Here is a 24,577-nt window from a genome sequence, read left to right on the forward strand (position 1 = left end):
TTGCTGGGAACCGCGACTTTGCAGCTACTCCGGCCCCTGTGCACTTCCGGCAGAAATCCTTTGTGCACAGCCAAGCCTGGGTCCACGGCACTCTAACCTGCATTGCACGACTTTCTAAGTTGGTCTCCGGCGACGTGGGACTCCTTTGTGCAACTTCGGCGAGCACCGTTTCACGCATCCTCGTAGTGCCTGTTTCTGGCACTTCTCCGGGTGCTATCTGCTTCAGTGAGGGCTCTTTGTCTTGCTCGACGACCCCTCTCTCTGCAAGTCTAATTTGCGACCTCCTGGTCCCTCCTGGGCCCCAGCAGCGTCCAAAAACGCCAAACGCACGATTTGCGTGTAGCAAGGCTTGTGGGCGTCCTTCCGGCGGGAAAACACTTCTGCACAACTCTCCAAGGCGAGAGGGATCCGTCCATCAAAGGGGAAGTCTCTTGCCCTTTTCGTTCCTGCAGAAACCTCAGCTTCTTCTGTCCAGTCGAAGCTTCTTTGCACCCGCAGCTGGCATTTCCTGGGCATCTGCCCATCTCCGACTTGCTTGTGACTTTTGGACTTGGTCCCCTTGTTCCCCTTGTTCCACAGGTACCCTAGATTGGAAATCCACAGTTGTTGCATTGCTGGTTTGTGTCTTTCCTGCATTATTCCTCTAACACGACTATTTTGTCCTTAGGGGAACTTTAGTGCACTTTGCACTCACTTTTCAGGGTCTTGGGGAGGGTTATTTTTCTAACTCTCACTATTTTCTAATAGTCCCAGCGACCCTCTACAAGGTCACATAGGTTTGGGGTCCATTCGTGGTTCGCATTCCACTTCTGGAGTATATGGTTTGTGTTGCCCCTATCCCTATGTTTCCCCATTGCATCCTATTGTAACTATACATTGTTTGCACTGTTTTCTAAGACTATACTGCATATTTTTGCTATTGTGTATATATATCTTGTGTATATTTCCTATCCTCTCACTGAGGGTACACTCTAAGATACTTTGGCATATTGTCATAAAAATAAAGTACCTTTATTTTTAGTATAACTGTGTATTGTGTTTTCTTATGATATTGTGCATATGACACTAAGTGGTACTGTAGTAGCTTCACACGTCTCCTAGTTCAGCCTAAGCTGCTCTGCTAAGCTACCATTATCTATCAGCCTAAGCGGCTAGACACCCTATACACTAATAAGGGATAACTGGGCCTGGTGCAAGGTGCAAGTACCCCTTGGTACTCACTACAAGCCAGTCCAGCCTCCTACAATTGACTTTGCTCTTCTTTCAGACAAAGATAATATAGCTGTAGGTTGCAAAGAAGGCAGGATGACAAGGGGGAAGTTACAAAATGTTGAAAGGTCACACAACATTGGGTTACAGCTGAGGTTGAAGTGTTCAGTATTTTAAGAAACTAAAATGATGTGGTAAAACTATTGTTACTGGTATACGAGAAGTATTATTACTTTTAATTGAAGTCATATCAGATGAAAATCCTCCATGATCGCAGGTATGCTAGTTGGGGTGAGGGGCATACAGAGTATTCCACATATGTGCTCTGATGATTAGGTACATCCTATTCCAAACTTGGCTAATGGATCAGATATGTGCAAAGATTACTAGGATAATAGACAAAATAGATTGCTATTGATGGATTCTCAGTTAGCGGGACAGATCTGGTGAAGAGTTAACTGCACCAAATTGATTAAATGGAATGAGCGTATCATATCTATATCATGTACAACATATTATTATGTGCTCTCTAGAGGGAGGTGGTGATGTAAAATATCAATGCTGCTGAGAATATGAAATAGTTGTTGCAGCTGTCATTACAAATTGCAACTCTCATGGTTCGCAGGCCAACTCCCAGCTAGAACGGTGGGTAAAAATGTGAACAACAGAGATATGTATGCCTGATACAATGTTGTTATCAGCTGTATTGAGGAGACTAAACATAACGTGTCTCAGTTTATGTTGTTGATAATAAAATAAAGAAACATTTTCAAAAAATAAATCTGTAATGATCTACTTTAAGCTGCTTGAAGAGCTTAAAGATCCAATTACTGTTGTTTTGTGCATTTATAGGGCCTTCTCAAGTATCTTCACAGGATATCACTCTTAACAACAGGAAATCACCAAATAACATTGAAGTTAATTGGAGCGCTCCACCTGGTCTTGTGGAGTGGTATACTGTGTACCTCCAAGGAGCTGTCACCCAGAACAAAACAACCTCATCAATAAAGCCTGTTAATTTTACAGACTTACTCCCCGGCAGAGAATATAGTATCACAATTACAACAATCAGTGGACCTTTCAATGAAACATCAGCAGTAGTGACTGAGGCAACATGTAAGTTAAGCTGATACTTCTGTTGTTTTTTTGTTGTTGTGCAAAGCACTTAGGGGGTCATTCTGACCCTGGTGGTAAAATCCGCCAGGGCCAACGACCGCGGGAGCACCGCCAACAGGCTGGCGGTGCTCCCTTGGGCATTCTGACTGCGGCGGTACAGCCGCGGTCAGAAACGGAAAACCGGCGGTGTACCGCCGGTTCTCCGCTGCCCTGTGGAATCCTCCATGACGGCGCAGCTTGCTGCGCCGCCATGGGGATTCCGACCCCCATACCGCCATCCTGTTCCTGGCGGTTTTGGCTGCCAGGCAGAGGATGGCGGTATGGGGTGTCGTGGGGCCCCTGGGGGCCCCTGGGGTGCCCATGCAAATGGCATGGGCACTGCAGGGGCCCCCGTAACAGGGCCCCACCAAGATTTTCAGTGTCTGCCATGCAGACACTGAAATTTGCGACGGGTGCTACTGCACCCGTCGCACCCCTTCCACTCCACCGGCTCCATTCGGAGCCGGCATCCTCATGGAAGGGTGTTTCCCGCTGGGCTGGCGGGCGGCCTTCTGGCGGTCGCCCGCCAGCCCAGCGGGAAACCCAGAATAACCGCGGCAGTCTTTTGACCGCGCAGCGGTATTCTGCCAGCGAGACTTTGCCGCCCGCCAAAGTCAGAATGACCCCCTTAGTCTCATTAACAAGCTGAAGATGTAAAAACTGAGAATGAGTATGGGCTTGAGTATTTAGTACATTGTTAAGATAATAACTACACGTATAATACAGTTTTTGGCTAAAAAGAAGTACATCTTTGACATTGCAAACTCAAGTCTTGAACAAATGCGTGTATTAATGCAATGTTTAATTATACTTCCTGAAAAAATATCATTGTATAAGTTGTGTAGTTTTAATGAAAATATGCCCTTTAGTGTGACGTCAGTTTTGGAGCTGCCCTATACAAAATGCTGTTTTGATCCTATGAACTACCAGGGTATATTTATCTTTACTACACACGGCCAAATAGCCATGCTGAAAGTGAGGAGTGGAGCTTTCAAAAGCATGAGTAAATGTGTAATTTATAATTAGAGTAGAGAAGAGCATACTTCGGACAACTCTACAAACATGTTTGAAAGCATCATATTGCTATAGGTGTGCTTTATAACATATAGGTCTGTAGATAATACTTACCTTTTTTGTTTAGGCATTCTGCAGAGATAAGATCCACTACAAGCAATAACAAGGTGTTTTATGCAATTAGCACTTTTGATATATTAAATTTATTCGAGATTTGATATTGTCAACGATAAAATAGTCTGGGTGGCTTAAAGTAATATATATGATTTTCAAAATTTAGCATATTCACAATTATTTAACAATTATGATGAAACTATACTCAGGAATTTCAATATAAGTAATACACCTGCTTTCATTTAAAGAAGTCTGGTGTCTCCAGTGCCAAATATTATAAGAACGTCACTAAAATGTATCCTGTTCAAGTCACTAAAGAGAAGTCATGATGTCAAAGTGTAAAAACCCCATCATTTAGCCTATAACAGGACAATTTCATCTACAGCTACTGAAAATTAAAACATTGCTGTGGCCTTTGTTCTTTTATGTATATTGGTTTGTAAGACAGCCCTTTAAAATGTGCAAATACTGCAAAGAAGAAGAGTCTAAAGTCTGCTACCTTTACATGTGTTATAAACCACTAAGGTAGCTTTATGTACCATTTCGAATGACACATATAGCATACTACTATGAAAAACAAATATTGGTCACTGAAAGTTGACTTTTTTTGTAACATGAATTTGTGAACCTAAGATGATTAAAAACATGATGTTCTCTACAATATTGTAGTGTTCCTGGTTATTCGCCAAGATTATTTGTATGTGATTATCCTATGGATAAATAGACAATAAAATGGAACGTCAAAAAGTAGATGTATAGATTGCTGTTTATAAATATTTATTGACAAAATAATTTGTTGTGAATGTTTTCAATGTGTCATTTAGAAGATAATTCATTTTTGATGAAGTGTACTATTAAAATTGTCAAATAATTTCATGGTCAACAGATCCTGAACGGCCTGGTTCGGTGACATCTTTGAATGCAGAAAGAAACAGCATCAAGCTTTCATGGGATCATCCTTTAAATATGAGTGGTATACAATTGACTTACAATATCACATACAGCAGTTCACAAGGAAACAGAAGTATCACAAACAGCAGTGCCTATGCCAATATTGAAAACCTGGTTTCAGGAACAAACTACACAATAAGTGTAGTAACTGTTGGTGTTCATAATTATTCAAGTCCACCTCTGCTCATCTCTTCATATACAAGTAAGTGGCGTATTCCTTTTTTGTGAATATTTCATTATTGAAATACCACTGGTCATCTCCATAACACTTAGCTGTAATCTAAAATACGAACCCAGAAATGTTCTGCGAATCATTACTAGCCTCCATTACTTTTTTCAATTCATGACTTCAAACCACTTTTGTGAGTAAGAATGTGGCCACAAAATGAAAGTTGCTTGAGACTACAGCTTCTCTTTAAGTAGCATGTAGAGTATGTGTCAATGGAGAGGTCTGTTTCTCAAGCTTATTGATTTCAAGGCATATCACAATATTATAAAACAACAACCATGCTGCAAGTATTTTTTACTCATTTAGTGTCACTTCCCTTGGCCTACTGGATGAAAATAACAATCTAGCAGTAGAGTTAATGTCATTACTCTATTTTACATTATAAGATCTCTAATGCACAGTTCCTATTTACAATCCAATCTCTGACAAAAATGGAAAATATCCTGCATAAATTCTCAGAAATTTCAGAAATACAGTGAACTACATTTTGTTTCCAAAATAGTGCAATTAACATTTACATTCAGTAACCGTGTGCTGGTGCAGCTTATCATATCTTTGATCAGTTTCAGAGAACCCTTTTAGGGATGGATTTTACTTATGATCCGGAGATGTGGTCATATTAGACAGTTTGGTTGGAGGTTGTTGAGGTACCCATTGCTTTCACTGGCAGGAGGGTATAATGGGAACCAAGTGCTTGTTTGCTGGGGCATATGGTGCAAAGCAAGACAACATACAGTTACAGGTATATTGACTTTGCTCTTCTTTCAGACAAAGATAATATAGCTGTAGTTTGCAAAGAAGGCAGGATGACAAGGGGGAAGTTACAAAATGTTCAGAGATCACACAACATTGGGTTACAGCTGAGGTTGAAGTGTTCAGTATTTTAAGAAACTAAAATGATGTGGTAAAACTATTGTTACTGGTATACGAGAAGTATTATTACTTTTAATTGAAGTCATATCAGATGAAAATCCTCCATGAACGCAGGTATGCTAGTTGGGGTGAGGGGCATACAGAGTATTCCACATATGTGCTCTGATGATTAGGTACATCCTATTCCAAACTTGGCTAATGGATCAGATATGTGCAAAGATTACTAGGATAATAGACAAAATAGATTGCTATTGATGGATTCTCAGTTAGCGGGACGGGTCTAGTGAAGAGTTAACTGCGCCAAATTGATTAAAGGGAATGAGCGTATCATATCTATATCATGTACAACATATTATTATGTGCTCTCTAGAGGGAGGTGGTGATGTAAAAGATCAATGCTGCTGAGAATATTGAATAGTTGTTGCAAGTGTTATTACTAATTGCAACTCTCATGGTTCGCATGCCAACTCCCAGCTAGAACGGTGGGTAAAAATGTGAACAACAGAGATATGTATGCCTGATACAATGTTGTTATCAGCTGTATTGAGGAGACTAAACATAACGTGTCTCCGTTTATGTTGTTGATAATAAAATAAAGAAACATTTTCAAAAAATAAATCTGTAATGATCTACTGTAAGCTGCTTGAAGAGCTTAAAGATCCAATTACTGTTGTTTTGTGCATTTATAGGGCCTTCTCAAGTATCTTCACAGGATATCACTCTTAACAACAGGAAATCACCAAATAACATTGAAGTTAATTGGAGCGCTCCACCTGGTCTTGTGGAGTGGTATACTGTGTACCTCCAAGGAGCTGTCACCCAGAACAAAACAACCTCATCAATAAAGCCTGTTAATTTTACAGACTTACTCCCCGGCAGAGAATATAGTATCACCATTACAACAATCAGTGGACCTTTCAATGAAACATCAGCAGTAGTGACTGAGGCAACATGTAAGTTAAGCTGATACTTCTGTTGTTTTTTTTTTGTGCAAAGCACTCTGGCGGTCATTCTGACGGCGGCGGGCAGCGGTAGCCGCCTGCCATGCGGTCACCGCCATTTGCCCGCTCCGCCATTCTGGCTTTCCCGCTGGGCCGGCGGGCGCCCGCCAAGGGAGCGCCCGCCAGCCCAGCGGGAAAGGCCCTGCAACACAGAAGCCGGCTCCGAATGGAGCTGGCGGTGTTGCAGGGGTGCGACGGGTTCAGTTGCACCCGTCGCGATTTTCACTGTCTGCTATGCAGACAGTGAAAATTATGCTGGGGCCCTGTTAGGGGGCCCCTGCACTGCCCATGCCAGTGGTATGGGCAGTGCAGGGGCCCCCAGGGGCCCCACGACGACCGTTCCCGCCATCCTGTTCCTGGCGGTAAAAAAAGCCAGAAACAGTCTGGCGGGAAGGGGGTTGGAATCCCCATGGCGGCGCTGCTTGCAGCACCGCCATGGAGGTTCTGCCCAGCCAGGGGAAATCCGGTGGGAAACCGCCGGATCCCCTTTTCTGACCGCGGCTTTACCGCCGCGATCAGAATGGGCAATGAAGCACCGCCAGCCTGTTGGCGGTGCTTCCGTTGCCCCCAGCCCTGGCGGTCTTGGACAGCCAGGGTCGGAATGAGGGCCTTAGTCTCATTAACAAGCTGAAGATGTAAAAACTGAGAATGAATATGGGCTTGATTATTTAGTACATTGTTAAGATAATTACTACACGTATAATACAGTTTTTGGCTAAAAAGAAGTACATCTTTGACATTGCAAACTCAAGTCTTGAACAAATGCGTGTATTAATGCAATGTTTAATTATACTTCCTGAAAAAATATCATTGTATAAGTTGTGTAGTTTTAATGAAAATATGCCCTTTATTGTGACGTCAGTTTTGGAGCTGCCCTATACATAATGCTGTTTTGGTCCTTCTTAACTACCAGGGTATATTTATCTTTACTACATACGGCCTATGTATTTACTACATGCTGAAAGTGAGGAGTGGAGCTTTCAAAAGCATGAGTAAATGTGTAATTCATAATTAGAGTAGAGAAGAGCATACTTCGGACAACTCTACAAACATGTTTGAAAGCATCATATTGCTATAGGTGTGCTTTATAACATATAGGTCTGTAGATAATACTTACCTGTTTTGTTTAGGCATTCTGCTGAGATAAGATCCACTACAAGCAATAAAAGGAGTTTTATGCAATTAGCACTTTTGATATATTAAATTTATTCGAGATTTTATACTGTCAACGATAAAATAGTCTGGGTGGCTTTAAGTAATATAGAATGATTTTCAAAATTTAGCATATTCACAATTATTTAACGATTATGATGAAACTATACTCAGGAATTTCAATATAAGTAATACACCTGCTTTCATTTAAAAAGCCTGGTGTCTCCAGTGCCAAATATTATAAGAACGTCACTAAAATGTATTCTCTTCAAGTCACTAGAGAGAAGTCATGATGTCAAAGTGTAAAAACCCCATCATTTAGTCTATAACAGGACAATTTCATCTACAGCTACTAAAAATTAAAACATTGGTGTGGCCTTGGTTCTTTTATGTATATTAGTTTGTAAGACAGCCCCTTAAAATGTGCAAATACTGCAAAGGAGAAGAGTCTAAAGTCTGCTACCTTTACATGTGTTATAAACCACTAAGGTAGCTTTATGTACCATTTCAAATGACACATATAGCATACTACTATGAAAAACAAATATTGGTCACTGAAAGTTTACTTTTTTTTATAACATGAATTTGTGAACCTAAGATGATTAAAAACATGATGTTCTCTACAATATTGTAGTGTTCATGGTTATTCGCCAAGATTATTTGTATGTGATTATCCTATGCATAAATAGACAATAAAATGGAACGTCAAAAAGTAGATGTATAGATTGCTGTTTATAAATATTTATTGACAAAATATTTTGTTGTGAATGTTTTCAATGTGTCATTTAGAAGATAATTCATTTTTGATGAAGTGTACTATTAAAATTGTCAAATAATTTCATGGTCAACAGATCCTGAACGGCCTGGTTCGGTGACATCTTTGAATGCAGAAAGAAACAGCATCAAGATTTCATGGGATCATCCTTTAAATATGAGTGGTATACAATTGACTTACAATATCACGTACAGCAGTTCACAAGGAAACGGAAGTATCACAAACAACAGTGCCTATGCCAGTATTGAAAACCTGGTTTCAGGAACAAACTACACAATAAGTGTAGTAACTGTTGGTGTTCATAATTATTCAAGTCCACCTCTGCTCATCTCTTCATATACAAGTAAGTGGCATATTCGTTGTTTGTGAATATTTCATTATTGAAATACCACTGGTCATCTCCATAACACTTAGCTGTAATCTAAAATACGAACCCAGAAAGTTTCTGTGAATCATTACTAGCCTCCATTCCCTTTTTCAATTCATGACTTCAAACCACTTTTGTGAGCAAGAATATGGCCACAAAATGAAAGTTGCTGGAGACTACAGCTTCTCTTTAAGTAGCATGTAGAGTATGTGTCAATGGAGAGGTCTGTTTCTCAAGCTTATTGATTTCAAGGCATATCACAATATTATAAAACAACAACCATGCTGCAAGTATTTCTTACTCATTTAGTGTCACTTCCCTTGGCCTACTGGATGAAAATAACAATCTAGCAGTAAAGTTAATGTCATTACTCTATTTTACATTATAAGATCTCTAATGCACAGTTCCTATTTACAATCCAGTCTCTGACAAAAATGGAAAATATCCTGCATAAATTCTCAGAATTTTCAGAAATACAGTGAACTACATTTTGTTTCCAAAATAGTGCAATTAACATTTACATTCAGTAACCGTGTGCTGGTGCAGCTTATCATATCTTTGATCAGTTTCAGAGAACCCTTTTAGGGATGGATTTTACTGATGATCCGGAGATGTGGTCATATTAGACAGTTTTGGTTGGAGGTTGTTGAGGTACCCATTGCTTTCTCTGGCAGGAGGGTATAATGGGAACCAATTGCTTGTTTGCTGGGGCATATGGTGCAAAGCAAGACAAGATACAGTTACAGGTATATTGACTTTGCTCTTCTTTCAGACAAAGACAATATAGCTGTAGGTTGCAAAGAAGGCAGGATAACAAGGGGGAAGTTACAAAATGTTCAAAGGTCACACAACATTGGGTTACAGCTGAGGTTGAAGTGTTCAGTATTTTAAGAAACTAAAATGATGTGGTAAAACTATTGCTACTGGTATACGATAAGTATTATTACTTTTAAATGAAGTCATATCAGATGAAAATCCTCCATGTTCGCAGGAATGCTAGTTGGGGTGAGGGGCATACAGAGTATTCCACACATGCGCTCTGATGATTGGGTACATCCTATTCCAAACTTGGTTAATGGATCAGATATGTACAATGATTACTAGGATAATAGATAAAATAGATTGCTATTGATGGATTCTCAGTTAGCGGGACGGTTCTGGTGAAGAATTAACTGCACCAAATTGATAAAATGGAATGAGCGTATCATATCTATATCATGTACAACATATTATTATGTGCTCTCTAGAGGGAGGTGGTGATGTAAAAGATCAATGCTGCTGAGAATATGAAATAGTTGTTGCAGCTGTTATTACTAATTGCAACTCTTATGGTTTGCATGCCAACTGCCAGCTAGAACGGTGGGTAAAAATATGAACAACAGAGATATGTGTGCCTGATACAATGTTGTTATCAGCTGTATTGAGGAGACTAAACATAACGTGTCTTCGTTTATGTTGTTGATAATGTAATAAAGAAACATTTTCAAAAAATAAATCTGTAATGATCTACTTTAAGATGCTTGAAAAGCTTAAAGATCCAATTACTGTTGTTTTGTGCATTTATAGGGCCTTCTCAACTATCTTCACAGGATATCACTCTTAACAACAGGAAATCACCAAATAACATTGAAGTTAATTGGAGCGCTCCACCTGGTCTTGTGGAGTGGTATACTGTGTACCTCCAAGGAGCTGTCACCCAGAACAAAACAACTTCATCAATAAAGCCTGTTAATTTTACAGACCTACTCCCCGGCAGAGAATATAGTATCACAATTACAACAATCAGTGGACCTTTCAATGAAACATCAGCAGTAGTGACTGAGGCAACATGTAAGTTAAGCTGATACTTCTGTTGGGTTTTGTTTGTGCAAAGCACTTAGTCTCATTAACAAGCTGAAGCTGTAAAAACTGAGAATGAGTATGGGCTTGATTATTTAGTACATTGTTAAAATAATAACTACACATATAATACAGTTTTTGGCTAAAAAGAAGTACATCTTTGACATTGCAAACTCAAGTCTTGAACAAATGCGTGTATTAATGCAATGTTTAATTATACTTCCTGAAAAAATATCATTGTATAAGTTGCGTAGTTTTAATGAAAATATGCCCTTTATTGTGACGTCAGTTTTGTAGCTGCCCTATACAAAATGCTGTTTTGGTCCTTCTTAACTACCAGGGTATGTTTATCTTTACCACACACGGCCAAATAGCCACGCATAAAGTGAGGAGTGGAGCTTTCAAAAGAATGAGTAAATGTGTAATTTATAATTAGAGTAGAGAACAGCATACTTCGGACAACTCTACAAACATGTTTGAAAGCATCATATTGCTATAGGTGTGCTTTATAACATATAGGTCTGTAGATAATGCTTACCTTTTTTGTTTAGGCATTCTGCTGAGCTAAGATCCACTACAAGCAACAATAAGGTGTTTTATGCAATTAGCACTTTTGATATATTAAATTTATTCGAGATTTGATATTGTCAATGATAAAATCGTTTGGGTGGCTTTAAGTAATATATATGATTTTCAAAATTTACCATATTCATAATTATTTAACAATTATGATGAAACTATACTCAGGAATTTCAATATGAGTAATACACCTGCTTTCATTTAAAGAAGCCTGGTATCTCCAGTGCCAAATATAATAAGAACGTCACTAAAATGTATCCTCTTCAAGTCACTAAAGAGAAGTCATGATGTCAAAGTGTAAAAAACCCATCATTTAGTCTATAACAGGACAATTTCATCAACACCTACTGAAAATTAAAACACTACTGTGGCCTTCGTTCTTTTATGTATATTGCTTAATAAGGCAGCCCTTTAAAATGTGCAAATACTGCAAAGGAGAAGAGTCTAAAGTCTGCTACCTTTACATGTGTTTTAAACTACTAAGTTAGCCTTATGTACGATTTCAAATGACACATATAGCATACTACTATGAAAAAGAAATATTGGTAACTGAAAGTAGAATTTTTTATAACATATATTTGTGAACCTAAGATGATTATAAAACATGAAGTTCTCAATAATAATGAAATGTTGATGGTTATTCACCAACATTATTTGTATATGATTATTGTATGGATAAATAGACAATAAAATGGAACGTCAAAAAGTAGATGTATAGATTGATGTTTATAAATATTTATTGACAAAATAATTTTTTGTGAATGTTTTCAATGTGCCATTGAGAAGATAAATTATTTTTGATGAAGTGTACTATTAAAATTGCCAAATAATTTCATGGTCAACAGATCCTGAACGGCCTGGTTCGGTGACATCTTTGGATGCAGAAAGAAACAGCATCAAGTTTTCATGGAATCAGCCTTTAAATATGAGTGGTATACAATTGACTTACAATATCACGTACAACAGTTCACAAGGAAACAGAAGTATCACAAACACCAGTACCTATGCCAATATTGAGAACCTGGTTTCAGGAACAAACTACACAATAAGTGTAGTAACCGTTGGTGTTTATAATTATTCAAGTCCCCCTCTGCTCATCTCTTCATATACAAGTAAGTGGCGTATTCCTTTATTGTGAATATTTCATTATTGAAATACCACTGGTCATCTCCATAACACTTTCTTGTAATCTAAATACGAATCCAGAAATATTCTGTGAATCATTACTAGCCTCAATTGTTTTTTTCAATTCATGACCTTAAACCACTTTTGTGACTAAGAATGTAGCTACAAAATGAAAGTTGCTTGAGACTACAGCTTCTCTTTAATTAGCATGTAGATTATGTGTCAATTGAGAGGTCTGTATCTCAGATTTATTAATTTCAAGGCATATCACAATATTATAAAACAACAACCATGATGCAAGTATTTCTTACTCATTTTGTGTCACTTCCCTCGGCCTACTGGATGAAAATGACAATCTAGCAGTAGAGTTAAAATCATTACTCTATTTTGCATTATAAGATCTCCGATGCACAGTTCCTATTTACAATCCAGTATCTGACAAAAATTGAAAATATCCTGCATAAATTCTCAGAAATTTCGGAAATACAGTGAACTACATTTTTTTTCCAAAATAGTGCAATTCTCATTTACGCTCAGTAACTGTGTGCTGGTGCAGCTTAACATATCTTTGATCACTTTCAGAGAACCCTTTTAGGGATGGATTTTCCTTATGGTCTGGAGATGTGGTCATATTACACAGTTTTGGTTTAAGGTTGTTGAGGTACACATTGCTCTCACTGGCAGGAGGGTATAATGGGAACCAAGTGCTTGTTTGCTGGGGCATATGATACAAAGCAAGACAACATACAGTTACTGGTATATTGACTTTGCCTTTCTTTCAGACAAAGATAATATAGCTGTAGGTTGTAAAGAAGGCAGGATAACAAGGGGGAAGATACAAAATGTTCAAAGGTCACACAACATTGGGTTACTGCTGAGGTTGAAGTGTTCAGTATTTTAAGAAACTAAAATGATGTGATAAAACTATTGTTACTGGTATACGAGAAGTATTATTACTTGTAATTGAAGTCAAATCAGATGAAAATCCTCCATGATTGCAGGTATGCTAGTTGGGGGGAGGGGCATACAGAATATTCCATATATGTGCTTTGATGGTTAGGTACATCCTATTCCAAACTTGGCTAATGGATCAGATATGTACAAAGATAAATGGGGTAATAGACAAAATAGAATGCTATTGATGGATTCTCAGTTAGCGGACAGGTTTGGTGAAGAGTTAACTGCACCAAATTGATTAAACAGAATGAGCGTATCATATCTATATCATGTACAACATATTATTATATGCTCTCTAGAGGGAGGTGGTGATGTAAAAGATCAGTGGCTGCTGAGAATATGAAATAGTTGTTGCAGCTGTTATTACTAATTGCAACTGTAATGTTTCGCATGCCAACTCCCAGCTAGAACAGTGGATAAAAATATGAACAACAGAGATATGTATGCCTGATACAATGTTGTTGTCAGCTGTATTGAGGAGACTAAACATAACATGTCTCCGTTTATGTTGTTGATAATAAAATAAAGAAACATTTTCAAAAAATAAATCTGTAATGATCTACCTTGAGATGCTTGAAGAGCTTAAAGATCCAATTACTGTTGTTTTGTGCATTGATAGGGCCTTCTCAAGTATCTTCGCAGGATATCACTCTTAACAACAGGAAATCACCAAATAACATTGAAGTCAATTGGAGTGCTCCACCTGGTCTTGTGGAGTGGTATAATGTGTACCTCCAAGGAGCTGTCTCCCAGAACAAAACAACCTCATCGATAAAGCCTGTTAATTTTACAGACTTACTTCCCGGCAGAGAATATAGTATCACAATTACAACAATAAGTGGACCTTTCAATGAAACATCAGCAGTAGTGACTGAGGCAACATGTAAGTTAAGCAGATACTGCTGTTGTTTTTTTGTGTATAGCACTTAGTCTCATTAACAAGCTGAAGCTGCAAAACCTGAGAATGAGTATGGGCTTGATCCTTTAGTACATTGTTAAAATAATAACTACACGTATAATACAGTTTTTGGCTAAAAAAAAGTACGTCTTTGACATTGCAAACTCAAGTCTTGAACAAATGCGTGTATATTAATGCAATGTTTAATTATACTTCCTGAAAAAATATCATTGTCTAAGTTGTGTAGTTTTAATCAAAATATGCTCTTATTGTGATGTCAGTTTTGGAGCTGCCCTATAGAAAATGCTGTTTAGGTCCTTCTTAACTACCAGGGTATATTTATCTTTACTACACGTGGCCAAATAGCCACGCTGAAAGTGAGGAGTGGAGCTTTCAAAATCATGAGTAAATGTGTAATTTATAATTAGGGTAGAGAAGAGCATACTTCGGACAACTCTACAAACATGTTTGAAAGCATCCAATTGCTATAGGTGTGCTTTATAACATATAGTTCTGTAGATAATACTTACCTTTTCTGTTTAGCCATTCTGCTGAGATAAGATCCACTACAAGCAATAATAAGGTGTTTTATGCAATTAGCACTTTTGATATATTAAATTTATTCGAGATGTGATATTGTCAACAATAAAACAGTCTGGGTGTCTTTAAGTAATATATATGATTTTCTAAATTTAGCATAATTACAATTATTTAACAATTATGATGAGAAAATACTCAGGAATTTCAATATAAGTACTACACCTGCTTTCATTTAAAGAAGCCTGGTATCTCCAGTGCCAAATATTATAAGAACGTCACTAAAATGTATCCTCTTCAAGTCACTAAAGAGAAGGCATGATGTCAAAGTGTAAAAAACCCATCATTTAGTCTATAACAGGACAATTTCATCAACACCTACTGAAAATTAAAACACTACTGTGGCCTTCGTTCTTTTATGTATATTGCTTTATAAGACAGCCCTTTAAAATGTGCAAATACTGCAAAGGAGAAGAGTCTAAAGTCTGCTACCTTTACATGTGTTTTAAACTACTAAGTTAGCCTTATGTACGATTTCAAATGACACATATAGCATACTACTATGAAAAAGAAATAGTGGTAACTGAAAGTTGAATTTTTTATAACATATATTTGTGAACCTAAGATGATTATAAAACATGAAGTTCTCAATAATAATGAAATGTTGATGGTTATCCACCAACATTATTTGTATATGATTATTGTATGGATAAATAGACAATACAATGGAACGTCAAAAAGTAGATGTATAGATTGATGTTTATAAATATTTATTGACAAAATAATTTTTGGTGAATGTTTTCAATGTGCCATTGAGAAGATAAATTATTTTTGATGAAGTGTACTATTAAAATTGCCAAATAATTTAATGGTCAACAGATCCTGAACGGCCTGGTTCGGTGACATCTTTGGATGCAGAAAGAAACAGTATCAAGTTTTCATGGAATCAGCCTTTAAATATGAGTGGTATACAATTGACTTACAATATCACGTACAACAGTTCACAAGGAAACAGAAGTATCACAAACACCAGTACCTATGCCAATATTGAGAACCTGGTTTCAGGAACAAACTACACAATAAGTGTAGTAACCGTTGGTGTTTATAATTATTCAAGTCCACCTCTGCTCATCTCTTCATATACAAGTAAGTGGCGTATTCCTTTATTGTGAATATTTCATTATTGAAATACCACTGGTCATCTCCATAACACTTTCTTGTAATCTAAATACGAATCCAGAAATATTCTGTGGATCATTACTAGCCTCCATTATTTTTTTCAATTCATGACCTTAAACCACTTTTGTGACTAAGAATGTAGCTACAAAATGAAAGTTGCTTGAGACTACAGCTTCTCTTTAATTAGCATGTAGATTATGTGTCAATTGAGAGGTCTGTATCTCAGATTTATTAATTTCAAGGCATATCACAATATTATAAAACAACAACCATGATGCAAGTATTTCTTACTCATTTTGTGTCACTTCCCTCGGCCTACTGGATGAAAATGACAATCTAGCAGTAGAGTTAAAATCATTACTCTATTTTGCATTATAAAATCTCCGATGCACAGTTCCTATTTACAATCCAGTATCTGACAAAAATTGAAAATATCCTGCATAAATTCTCTGAAATTTCGGAAATACAGTGAACTACATTTTTTTTCCAAAATAGTGCAATTCTCATTTACACTCAGTAACTGTGTGCTGGTGCAGCTTAACATATCTTTGATCACTTTCAGAGAACCCTTTTAGGGATGGATTTTCCTTATGGTCTGGAGATGTGGTCATATTACACAGTTTTGGTTTGAGGTTGTTGAGGTACACATTGCTCTCACTGGCAGGAGGGTATAATGGGAACCAAGTGCTTGTTTGCTGGGGCATATGATACAAAGCAAGACAACATACAGTTACTGGTATATTGACTTTGCCTTTCTTTCAGACAAAGATAATATAGCTGTAGGTTGTAAAGAAGGCAGGATAACAAGGGGGAAGTTACAAAATGTTCAAAGGTCACACAACATTGGGTTACTGCTGAGGTTGAAGTGTTCAGTATTTTAAGAAACTAAAATGATGTGGTAAAACTATTGTTACTGGTATACGAGAAGTATTATTACTTGTAATTGAAGTCAAATCAGATGAAAATCCTCCATGATTGCAGGTATGCTAGTTGGGGGGAGGGGCATACAGAATATTCCATATATGTGCTTTGATGGTTAGGTACATCCTATTCCAAACTTGGCTAATGGATCAGATATGTACAAAGATAAATGGGGTAATAGACAAAATAGAATCCTATTGATGGATTCTCAGTTAGCGGACAGGTTTGGTGAAGAGTTAACTGCACCAAATTGATTAAACAGAATGAGCGTATCATATCTATATCATGTACAACATATTATTATATGCTCTCTAGAGGGAGGTGGTGATGTAAAAGATCAGTGGCTGCTGAGAATATGAAATAGTTGTTGCAGCTGTTATTACTAATTGCAACTGTAATGTTTCGCATGCCAACTCCCAGCTAGAACAGTGGGTAAAAATATGAACAACAGAGATATGTATGCCTGATACAATGTTGTTGTCAGCTGTATTGAGGAGACTAAACATAACATGTCTCCGTTTATGTTGTTGATAATAAAATAAAGGAACATTTTCAAAAAATAAATCTGTAATGATCTACTTTGAGATGCTTGAAGAGCTTAAAGATCCAATTACTGTTGTTTTGTGCATTGATAGGGCCTTCTCAAGTATCTTCGCAGGATATCACTCTTAACAACAGGAAATCACCAAATAACATTGAAGTCAATTGGAGTGCTCCACCTGGTCTTGTGGAGTGGTATAATGTGTACCTCCAAGGAGCTGTCTCCCAGAACAAAACAACCTCATCGATAAAGCCTGTTAATTTTACAGACTTACTTCCCGGCAGAGAATATAGTATCACAATTACAACAATAAGTGGACCTTTCAATGAAACATCAGCAGTAGTGACTGAGGCAACATGTAAGTTAAGCAGATACTCCTGTTGTTTTTTTGTGTATAGCACTTAGTCTCATTAACAAGCTGAAGCTGCAAAACCTGAGAATGAGTATGGGCTTGATCCTTTAGTACATTGCTAAAATAATAACTACACGTATAATACAGTTTTTGGCTAAAAAAAAGTACGTCTTTGACATTGCAAACTCAAGTCTTGAACAAATGCGTGTATATTAATGCAATGTTTAATTATACTTCCTGAAAAAATATCATTGTCTAAGTTGTGTAGTTTTAATCAAAATATGCTCTTATTGTGATGTCAGTTTTGGAGCTGCCCTATAGAAAATGCTGTTTAGGTCCTTCTTAACTACCAGGGTATATTTATCTTTACTACACGTGGCCAAATAGCCACGCTGAAAGTGAGGAGTGTAGCTTTCAAAATCATGAGTTAATGTGTAATTTATAATTAGGGTAGAGAAGAGCATACTTCGGACAACTCTACAAACATGTTTGAAAGCATCCAATTGCTATAGGTGTGCTTTATAACATATAGTTCTGTAGATAATACTTACCTTTTCTGTTTAGGCATTCTGCTGAGATAAGATCCACTACAAGCAATAAGAAGGTGTTTTATGCAATTAGCACTTTTGATATATTACATTTATTCGAGATGTGATATTGTCAACAATAAAACAGTCTGGGTGTCTTTAAGTAATATATATGATTTTCTAAATTTAGCATAATTACAATTATTTAACAATTATGATGAGAAAATACTCAGGAATTTCAATATAAGTACTACACCTGCTTTCATTTAAGGAAGCCTGGTATCTCCAGTGCCAAATATTATAAGAACGTCACTAAAATGTATCCTCTTCAAGTCACGAAAGAGAAGGCATGATGTCAAAGTGTAAAAAACCCATCATTTAGTCTATAACAGGACAATTTCATCAACACCTACTGAAAATTAAAACACTACTGTGGCCTTCGTTCTTTTATGTATATTGCTTTATAAGACAGCCCTTTAAAATGTGCAAATACTGCAAAGGAGAAGAGTCTAAAGTCTGCTACCTTTACATGTGTTTTAAACTACTAAGTTAGCCTTATGTACGATTTCAAATGACACATATAGCATACTACTATGAAAAAGAAATAGTGGTAACTGAAAGTTGAATTTTTTATAACATATATTTGTGAACCTAAGATGATTATAAAACATGAAGTTCTCAATAATAATGAAATGTTGATGGTTATTCACCAACATTATTTGTATATGATTATTGTATGGATAAATAGACAACACAATGGAACGTCAAAAAGTAGATGTATAGATTGATGTTTATAAATATTTATTGACAAAATAATTTTTGGTGAATGTTTTCAATGTGCCATTGAGAAGATAAATTATTTTTGATGAAGTGTACTATTAAAATTGCCAAATAATTTCATGGTCAACAGATCCTGAACGGCCTGGTTCGGTGACATCTTTGGATGCAGAAAGAAACAGCATCAAGTTTTCATGGAATCAGCCTTTAAATATGAATGGTATACAATTGACTTACAATATCACGTACAACAGTTCACAAGGAAACAGAAGTATCACAAACACCAGTACCTATGCCAATATTGAGAACCTGGTTTCAGGAACAATCTACACAATAAGTGTAGTAACCGTTGGTGTTTATAATTATTCAAGTCCACCTCTGCTCATCTCTTCATATACAAGTAAGTGGCGTATTCCTTTATTGTGAATATTTCATTATTGAAATACCACTGGTCATCTCCATAACACTTTCTTGTAATCTAAATACGAATCCAGAAATATTCTGTGAATCATTACTAGCCTCAATTGTTTTTTTCAATTCATGACCTTAAACCACTTTTGTGACTAAGAATGTAGCTACAAAATGAAAGTTGCTTGAGACTACAGCTTCTCTTTAATTAGCATGTAGATTATGTGTCAATTGAGAGGTCTGTATCTCAGATTTATTAATTTCAAGGCATATCACAATATTATAAAACAACAACCATGATGCAAGTATTTCTTACTCATTTTGTGTCACTTCCCTCGGCCTACTGGATGAAAATGACAATCTAGCAGTAGAGTTAAAATCATTACTCTATTTTGCATTATAAAATCTCCGATGCACAGTTCCTATTTACAATCCAGTATCTGACAAAAATTGAAAATATCCTGCATAAATTCTCAGAAATTTCGGAAATACAGTGAACTACATTTTTTTTCCAAAATAGTGCAATTCTCATTTACACTCAGTAACTGTGTGCTGGTGCAGCTTAACATATCTTTGATCACTTTCAGAGAACCCTTTTAGGGATGGATTTTCCTCATGGTCTGGAGATGTGGTCATATTACACAGTTTTGGTTTGAGGTTGTTGAGGTACACATTGCTCTCACTGGCAGGAGGGTATAATGGGAAGCAAGTGCTTGTTTGCTGGGGCATATGATACAAAGCAAGACAACATACAGTTACTGGTATATTGACTTTGCCTTTCTTTCAGACAAAGATAATATAGCCGTAGGTTGTAAAGAAGGCAGGATAACAAGGGGGAAGTTACAAAATGTTCAAAGGTCACACAAAATTGGGTTACTGCTGAGGTTGAAGTGTTCAGTATTTTAAGAAACGAAAATGATGTGGTAAAACTATTGTTACTGGTATACGAGAGGTATTATTACTTGTAATTGAAGTAAAATCAGATGAAAATCCTCCATGATCGCAGGTATGCTAGTTGGGGGGAGGGGCATACAGAATATTCCATATATGTGCTTTGATGATTGGGTACATCCTATTCCAAACTTGGCTAATGGATCAGATATGTACAAAGATAACTGGGGTAATAGACAAAATAGATTGCTATTGATGGATTCCCAGTTAGCGGACAGTTTTGGTGAAGAGTTAACTGCACCAAATTGATTAAACAGAATGAGCGTATCATATCTATATCATGTACAACATATTATTATGTGCTCTCTAGAGGGAGGTGGTGATGTAAAAGATCAGTGGCTGCTGAGAATATGAAATAGTTGTTGCAGCTGTTATTACTAATTGCACTGTTATGTTTCGCATGCCAACTCCCAGCTAGAATAGTGGCTAAAAATATGAACAACAGAGATATGTATGCCTGATACAATGTTGTTGTCAGCTGTATTGAGGAGACTAAACATAACATGTCTCCGTTTATGTTGTTGATAATACAATAAAGAAACATTTAAAAAAAAGAAATCTGTAATGATCTACTTTGAGATGCTTGAAGAGCTTAAAGATCCAATTACTGTTGTTCTGTGCATTGATAGGGCCTTCTCAAGTATCTTCGCAGGATATCACTCTTAACAACAGGAAATCACCAAATAACATTGAAGTCAATTGGAGTGCTCCACCTGGTCTTGTGGAGTGGTATAATGTGTACCTCCAAGGAGCTGTCTCCCAGAACAAAACAACCTCATCGATAAAGCCTGTTAATTTTACAGACTTACTTCCCGGCAGAGAATATAGTATCACAATTACAACAATAAGTGGACCTTTCAATGAAACATCAGCAGTAGTGACTGAGGCAACATGTAAGTTAAGCAGATACTGCTGTTGTTTTTTTTGTGTATAGCACTTAGTCTCATTAACAAGCTGAAGCTGCAAAACCTGAGAATGAGTATGGGCTTGATCCTTTAGTACATTGTTAAAATAATAACTACACGTATAATACAGTTTTTGGCTAAAAAAAAGTACGTCTTTGACATTGCAAACTCAAGTCTTGAACAAATGGGTGTATATTAATAAATGTTTAAATATACTTCCTGAAAAAATATCATTGTCTAAGTTGTGTAGTTTTAATCAAAATATGCTCTTATTGTGATGTCAGTTTTGGAGCTGCCCTATAGAAAATGCTGTTTAGGTCCTTCTTAACTACCAGGGTATATTTATCTTTACTACACATGGCCAAATAGCCACGCTGAAAGTGAGGAGTGGAGCTTTCAAAATCATGAGTAAATGTGTAATTTATAATTAGGGTAGAGAAGAGAATACTTTGGACAACTCTACAAACATGTTTGAAAGCATCCTATTGCTATAGGTGTGCTTTATAACATATAGTTCTGTAGATAATACTTACCTTTTCTGTTTAGGCATTCTGCTGAGATAAGATCCACTACAAGCAATAATAAGGTGTTTTATGCAATTGGCACTTTTGATATATTAAATTTATTCGAGATGTTGTATTGTCAACAATAAAATAGTCTGGGTGGCTTTAAGTAATATATATGATTTTCAAAATTTAGCATAATTACAATTATTTAACAATTATGATGAGAAAATACTGAGGAATTTCAATATAAGTACTACACCTGCTTTCATTTAAAGAAGCATGGTATCTCCAGTGCCAAATATTATAAGAACGTCACTAAAATGCATCCTCTTCAAGTCACTAAAGAGAAGGCATGATGTCAAAGGGTAAAAAACCCATCATTTAGTCTATAACAGGACAATTTCATCAACACCTACTGAAAATTAAAACACTACTGTGGCCTTCGTTCTCTTATGTATATTGGTTTATAAGACAGCTCTTTAAAATGTGCAAATACTGCAAAGGAGAAGAGTCTAAAGTCTGCTACCTTTACATGTGTTTTAAACCACTAAGTTAGCCTTCTGTACGATTTCAAATGACACATATAGCATACTACTATGAAAAAGAAATATTGTTAACTGAAAGTTGAATTTTTTATAACATATATTTGTGAACCTAAGATGATTATAAAACATGAAGTTCTCAATAATAATGAAATGTTCATGGTTATTCACCAAGATTATTTGTATATGATTATTGTATGGATAATTAGACAATAAAATGGAACGTCAAAACGTAGATGTATAGATTGATGTTTATAAATATTTATTGACAAAATAATTTTTTGTGAATGTTTTCAATGTGCCATTGAGAAGATAAATTATTTTTGATGAAGTGTACTATTAAAATTGCCAAATAATTTCATGGTCAACAGATCCTGAACGGCCTGGTTCGGTGACATCTTTGGATGCAGAAAGAAACAGCATCAAGTTTTCATGGAATCAGCCTTTAAATATGAGTGGTATACAATTGACTTACAATATCACGTACAGCAGTTCACAAGGAAACAGAAGTATCACAAACACCAGTACCTATGCCAATATTGAGAACCTGGTTTCAGGAACAAACTACACAATAAGTGTAGTAACCGTTGGTGTTTATAATTATTCAAGTCCACCTCTGCTCATCTCTTCATATACAAGTAAGTGGCGTATTCCTTTGTTGTGAATATTTCATTATTGAAATACCACTGGTCATCTCCATAACACTTTCTTGTAATCTAAAATACGAACCCAGAAATATTCTGTGGATCATTACTAGCCTCCATTATTTTTTTCAATTCATGACCTTAAACCACTTTTGTGACTAAGAATGTAGCTACAAAATGAAAGTTGCTTGAGACTACAGCTTCTCTTTAATTAGCATGTAGAGTATGTGTCAATTGAGAGGTCTGTATCTCAGATTTATTAATTTCAAGGCATATCACAATATTATAAAACAACAACCATGATGCAAGTATTTCTTACTCATTTTGTGTCACTTCCCTCGGCCTACTGGATGAAAATGACAATCTAGCAGTAGAGTTAAAATCATTACTCTATTTTGCATTATAAGATCTCCGATGCACAGTTCCTATTTACAATCCAGTATCTGACAAAAATTGAAAATATCCTGCATAAATTCTAAGAAATTTCGGAAATACAGTGAACTACATTTGTTTTCCAAAATAGTGCAATTCACATTTACACTCAGTAACTGTGTGCTGGTGCAGCTTAACATATCTTTGATCACTTTCAGAGAACCCTTTTAGGGATGGATTTTCCTTATGGTCTGGAGATGTGGTCATATTACACAGTTTTGGTTTGAGGTTGTTGAGGTAGACATTGCTCTCACTGGCAGGAGGGTATAATGGGAACCAAGTGCTTGTTTGCTGGGGCGTATGATACAAAGCAAGACAACATACAGTTACTGGTATATTGACTTTGCCTTTCTTTCAGACAAAGATAATATAGCTGTAGGTTGTAAAGAAGGCAGGATAACAAGGGGGAAGTTTCAAAATTTTCAGAGGTCACACAACATTGGGTTACTGCTGAGGTTGAAGTGTTCAGTATTTTTAGAAACTAAAATGATGTGGTAAAACTATTGTTACTGGTATACGAGAAGTATTATTACTTGTAATTGAAGTCAAATCAGATGAAAATCCTCCATGATTGCAGGTATGCTAGTTGGGGGGAGGGGCATACAGAATATTCCATATATGTGCTTTGATGGTTAGGTACATCCTATTCCAAACTTGGCTAATGGATCAGATATGTACAAAGATAAATGGGGTAATAGACAAAATAGAATGCTATTGATGGATTCTCAGTTAGCGGACAGGTTTGGTGAAGAGTTAACTGCACCAAATTGATTAAACAGAATGAGCGTATCATATCTATATCATGTACAACATATTATTATGTGCTCTCTAGAGGGAGGTGGTGATGTAAAAGATCAGTGGCTGCTGAGAATATGAAATAGTTGTTGCAGCTGTTATTACTAATTGCAACTGTTATGTTTCGCATGCCAACTCCCAGCTAGAACAGTGGGTAAAAATATGAACAACAGAGATATGTATGCCTGATACAATGTTGTTGTCAGCTGTATTGAGGAGACTAAACATAACATGTCTCCCTTTATGTTGTTGATAATACAATAAAGAAACATTTTCAAAAAATAAATCTGTAATGATCTACTTTGAGATGCTTGAAGAGCTT

The 24,577-nt window shown here is 36.5% G+C and overlaps 1 protein-coding gene across 1 annotated transcript in view; it reads left to right on the plus strand.

The window, feature by feature from the left end:
• The first annotated feature begins 1,476 nt into the window (after positions 1–1,476).
• The window catches only part of LOC138283517 (uncharacterized), a 471,678-nt gene continuing 448,577 nt past the window's right edge, over positions 1,477–24,577 (plus strand). The window contains exons 1-10 of the mRNA XM_069221456.1: positions 1,477–1,486; positions 2,062–2,325; positions 4,379–4,645; positions 6,235–6,498; positions 8,550–8,816; positions 10,407–10,670; positions 13,960–14,223; positions 17,511–17,774; positions 19,206–19,472; positions 21,061–21,324. Coding sequence (XP_069077557.1) covers positions 1,477–1,486; positions 2,062–2,325; positions 4,379–4,645; positions 6,235–6,498; positions 8,550–8,816; positions 10,407–10,670; positions 13,960–14,223; positions 17,511–17,774; positions 19,206–19,472; positions 21,061–21,324 — 2,395 coding nt within the window. The remainder of the gene's footprint in view (positions 1,487–2,061; positions 2,326–4,378; positions 4,646–6,234; positions 6,499–8,549; positions 8,817–10,406; positions 10,671–13,959; positions 14,224–17,510; positions 17,775–19,205; positions 19,473–21,060; positions 21,325–24,577) is intronic.

This window comes from Pleurodeles waltl, chromosome 3_1, assembly GCF_031143425.1.
Source record: "Pleurodeles waltl isolate 20211129_DDA chromosome 3_1, aPleWal1.hap1.20221129, whole genome shotgun sequence".
Classification (NCBI taxonomy): Eukaryota; Metazoa; Chordata; class Amphibia; order Caudata; family Salamandridae; genus Pleurodeles; species Pleurodeles waltl.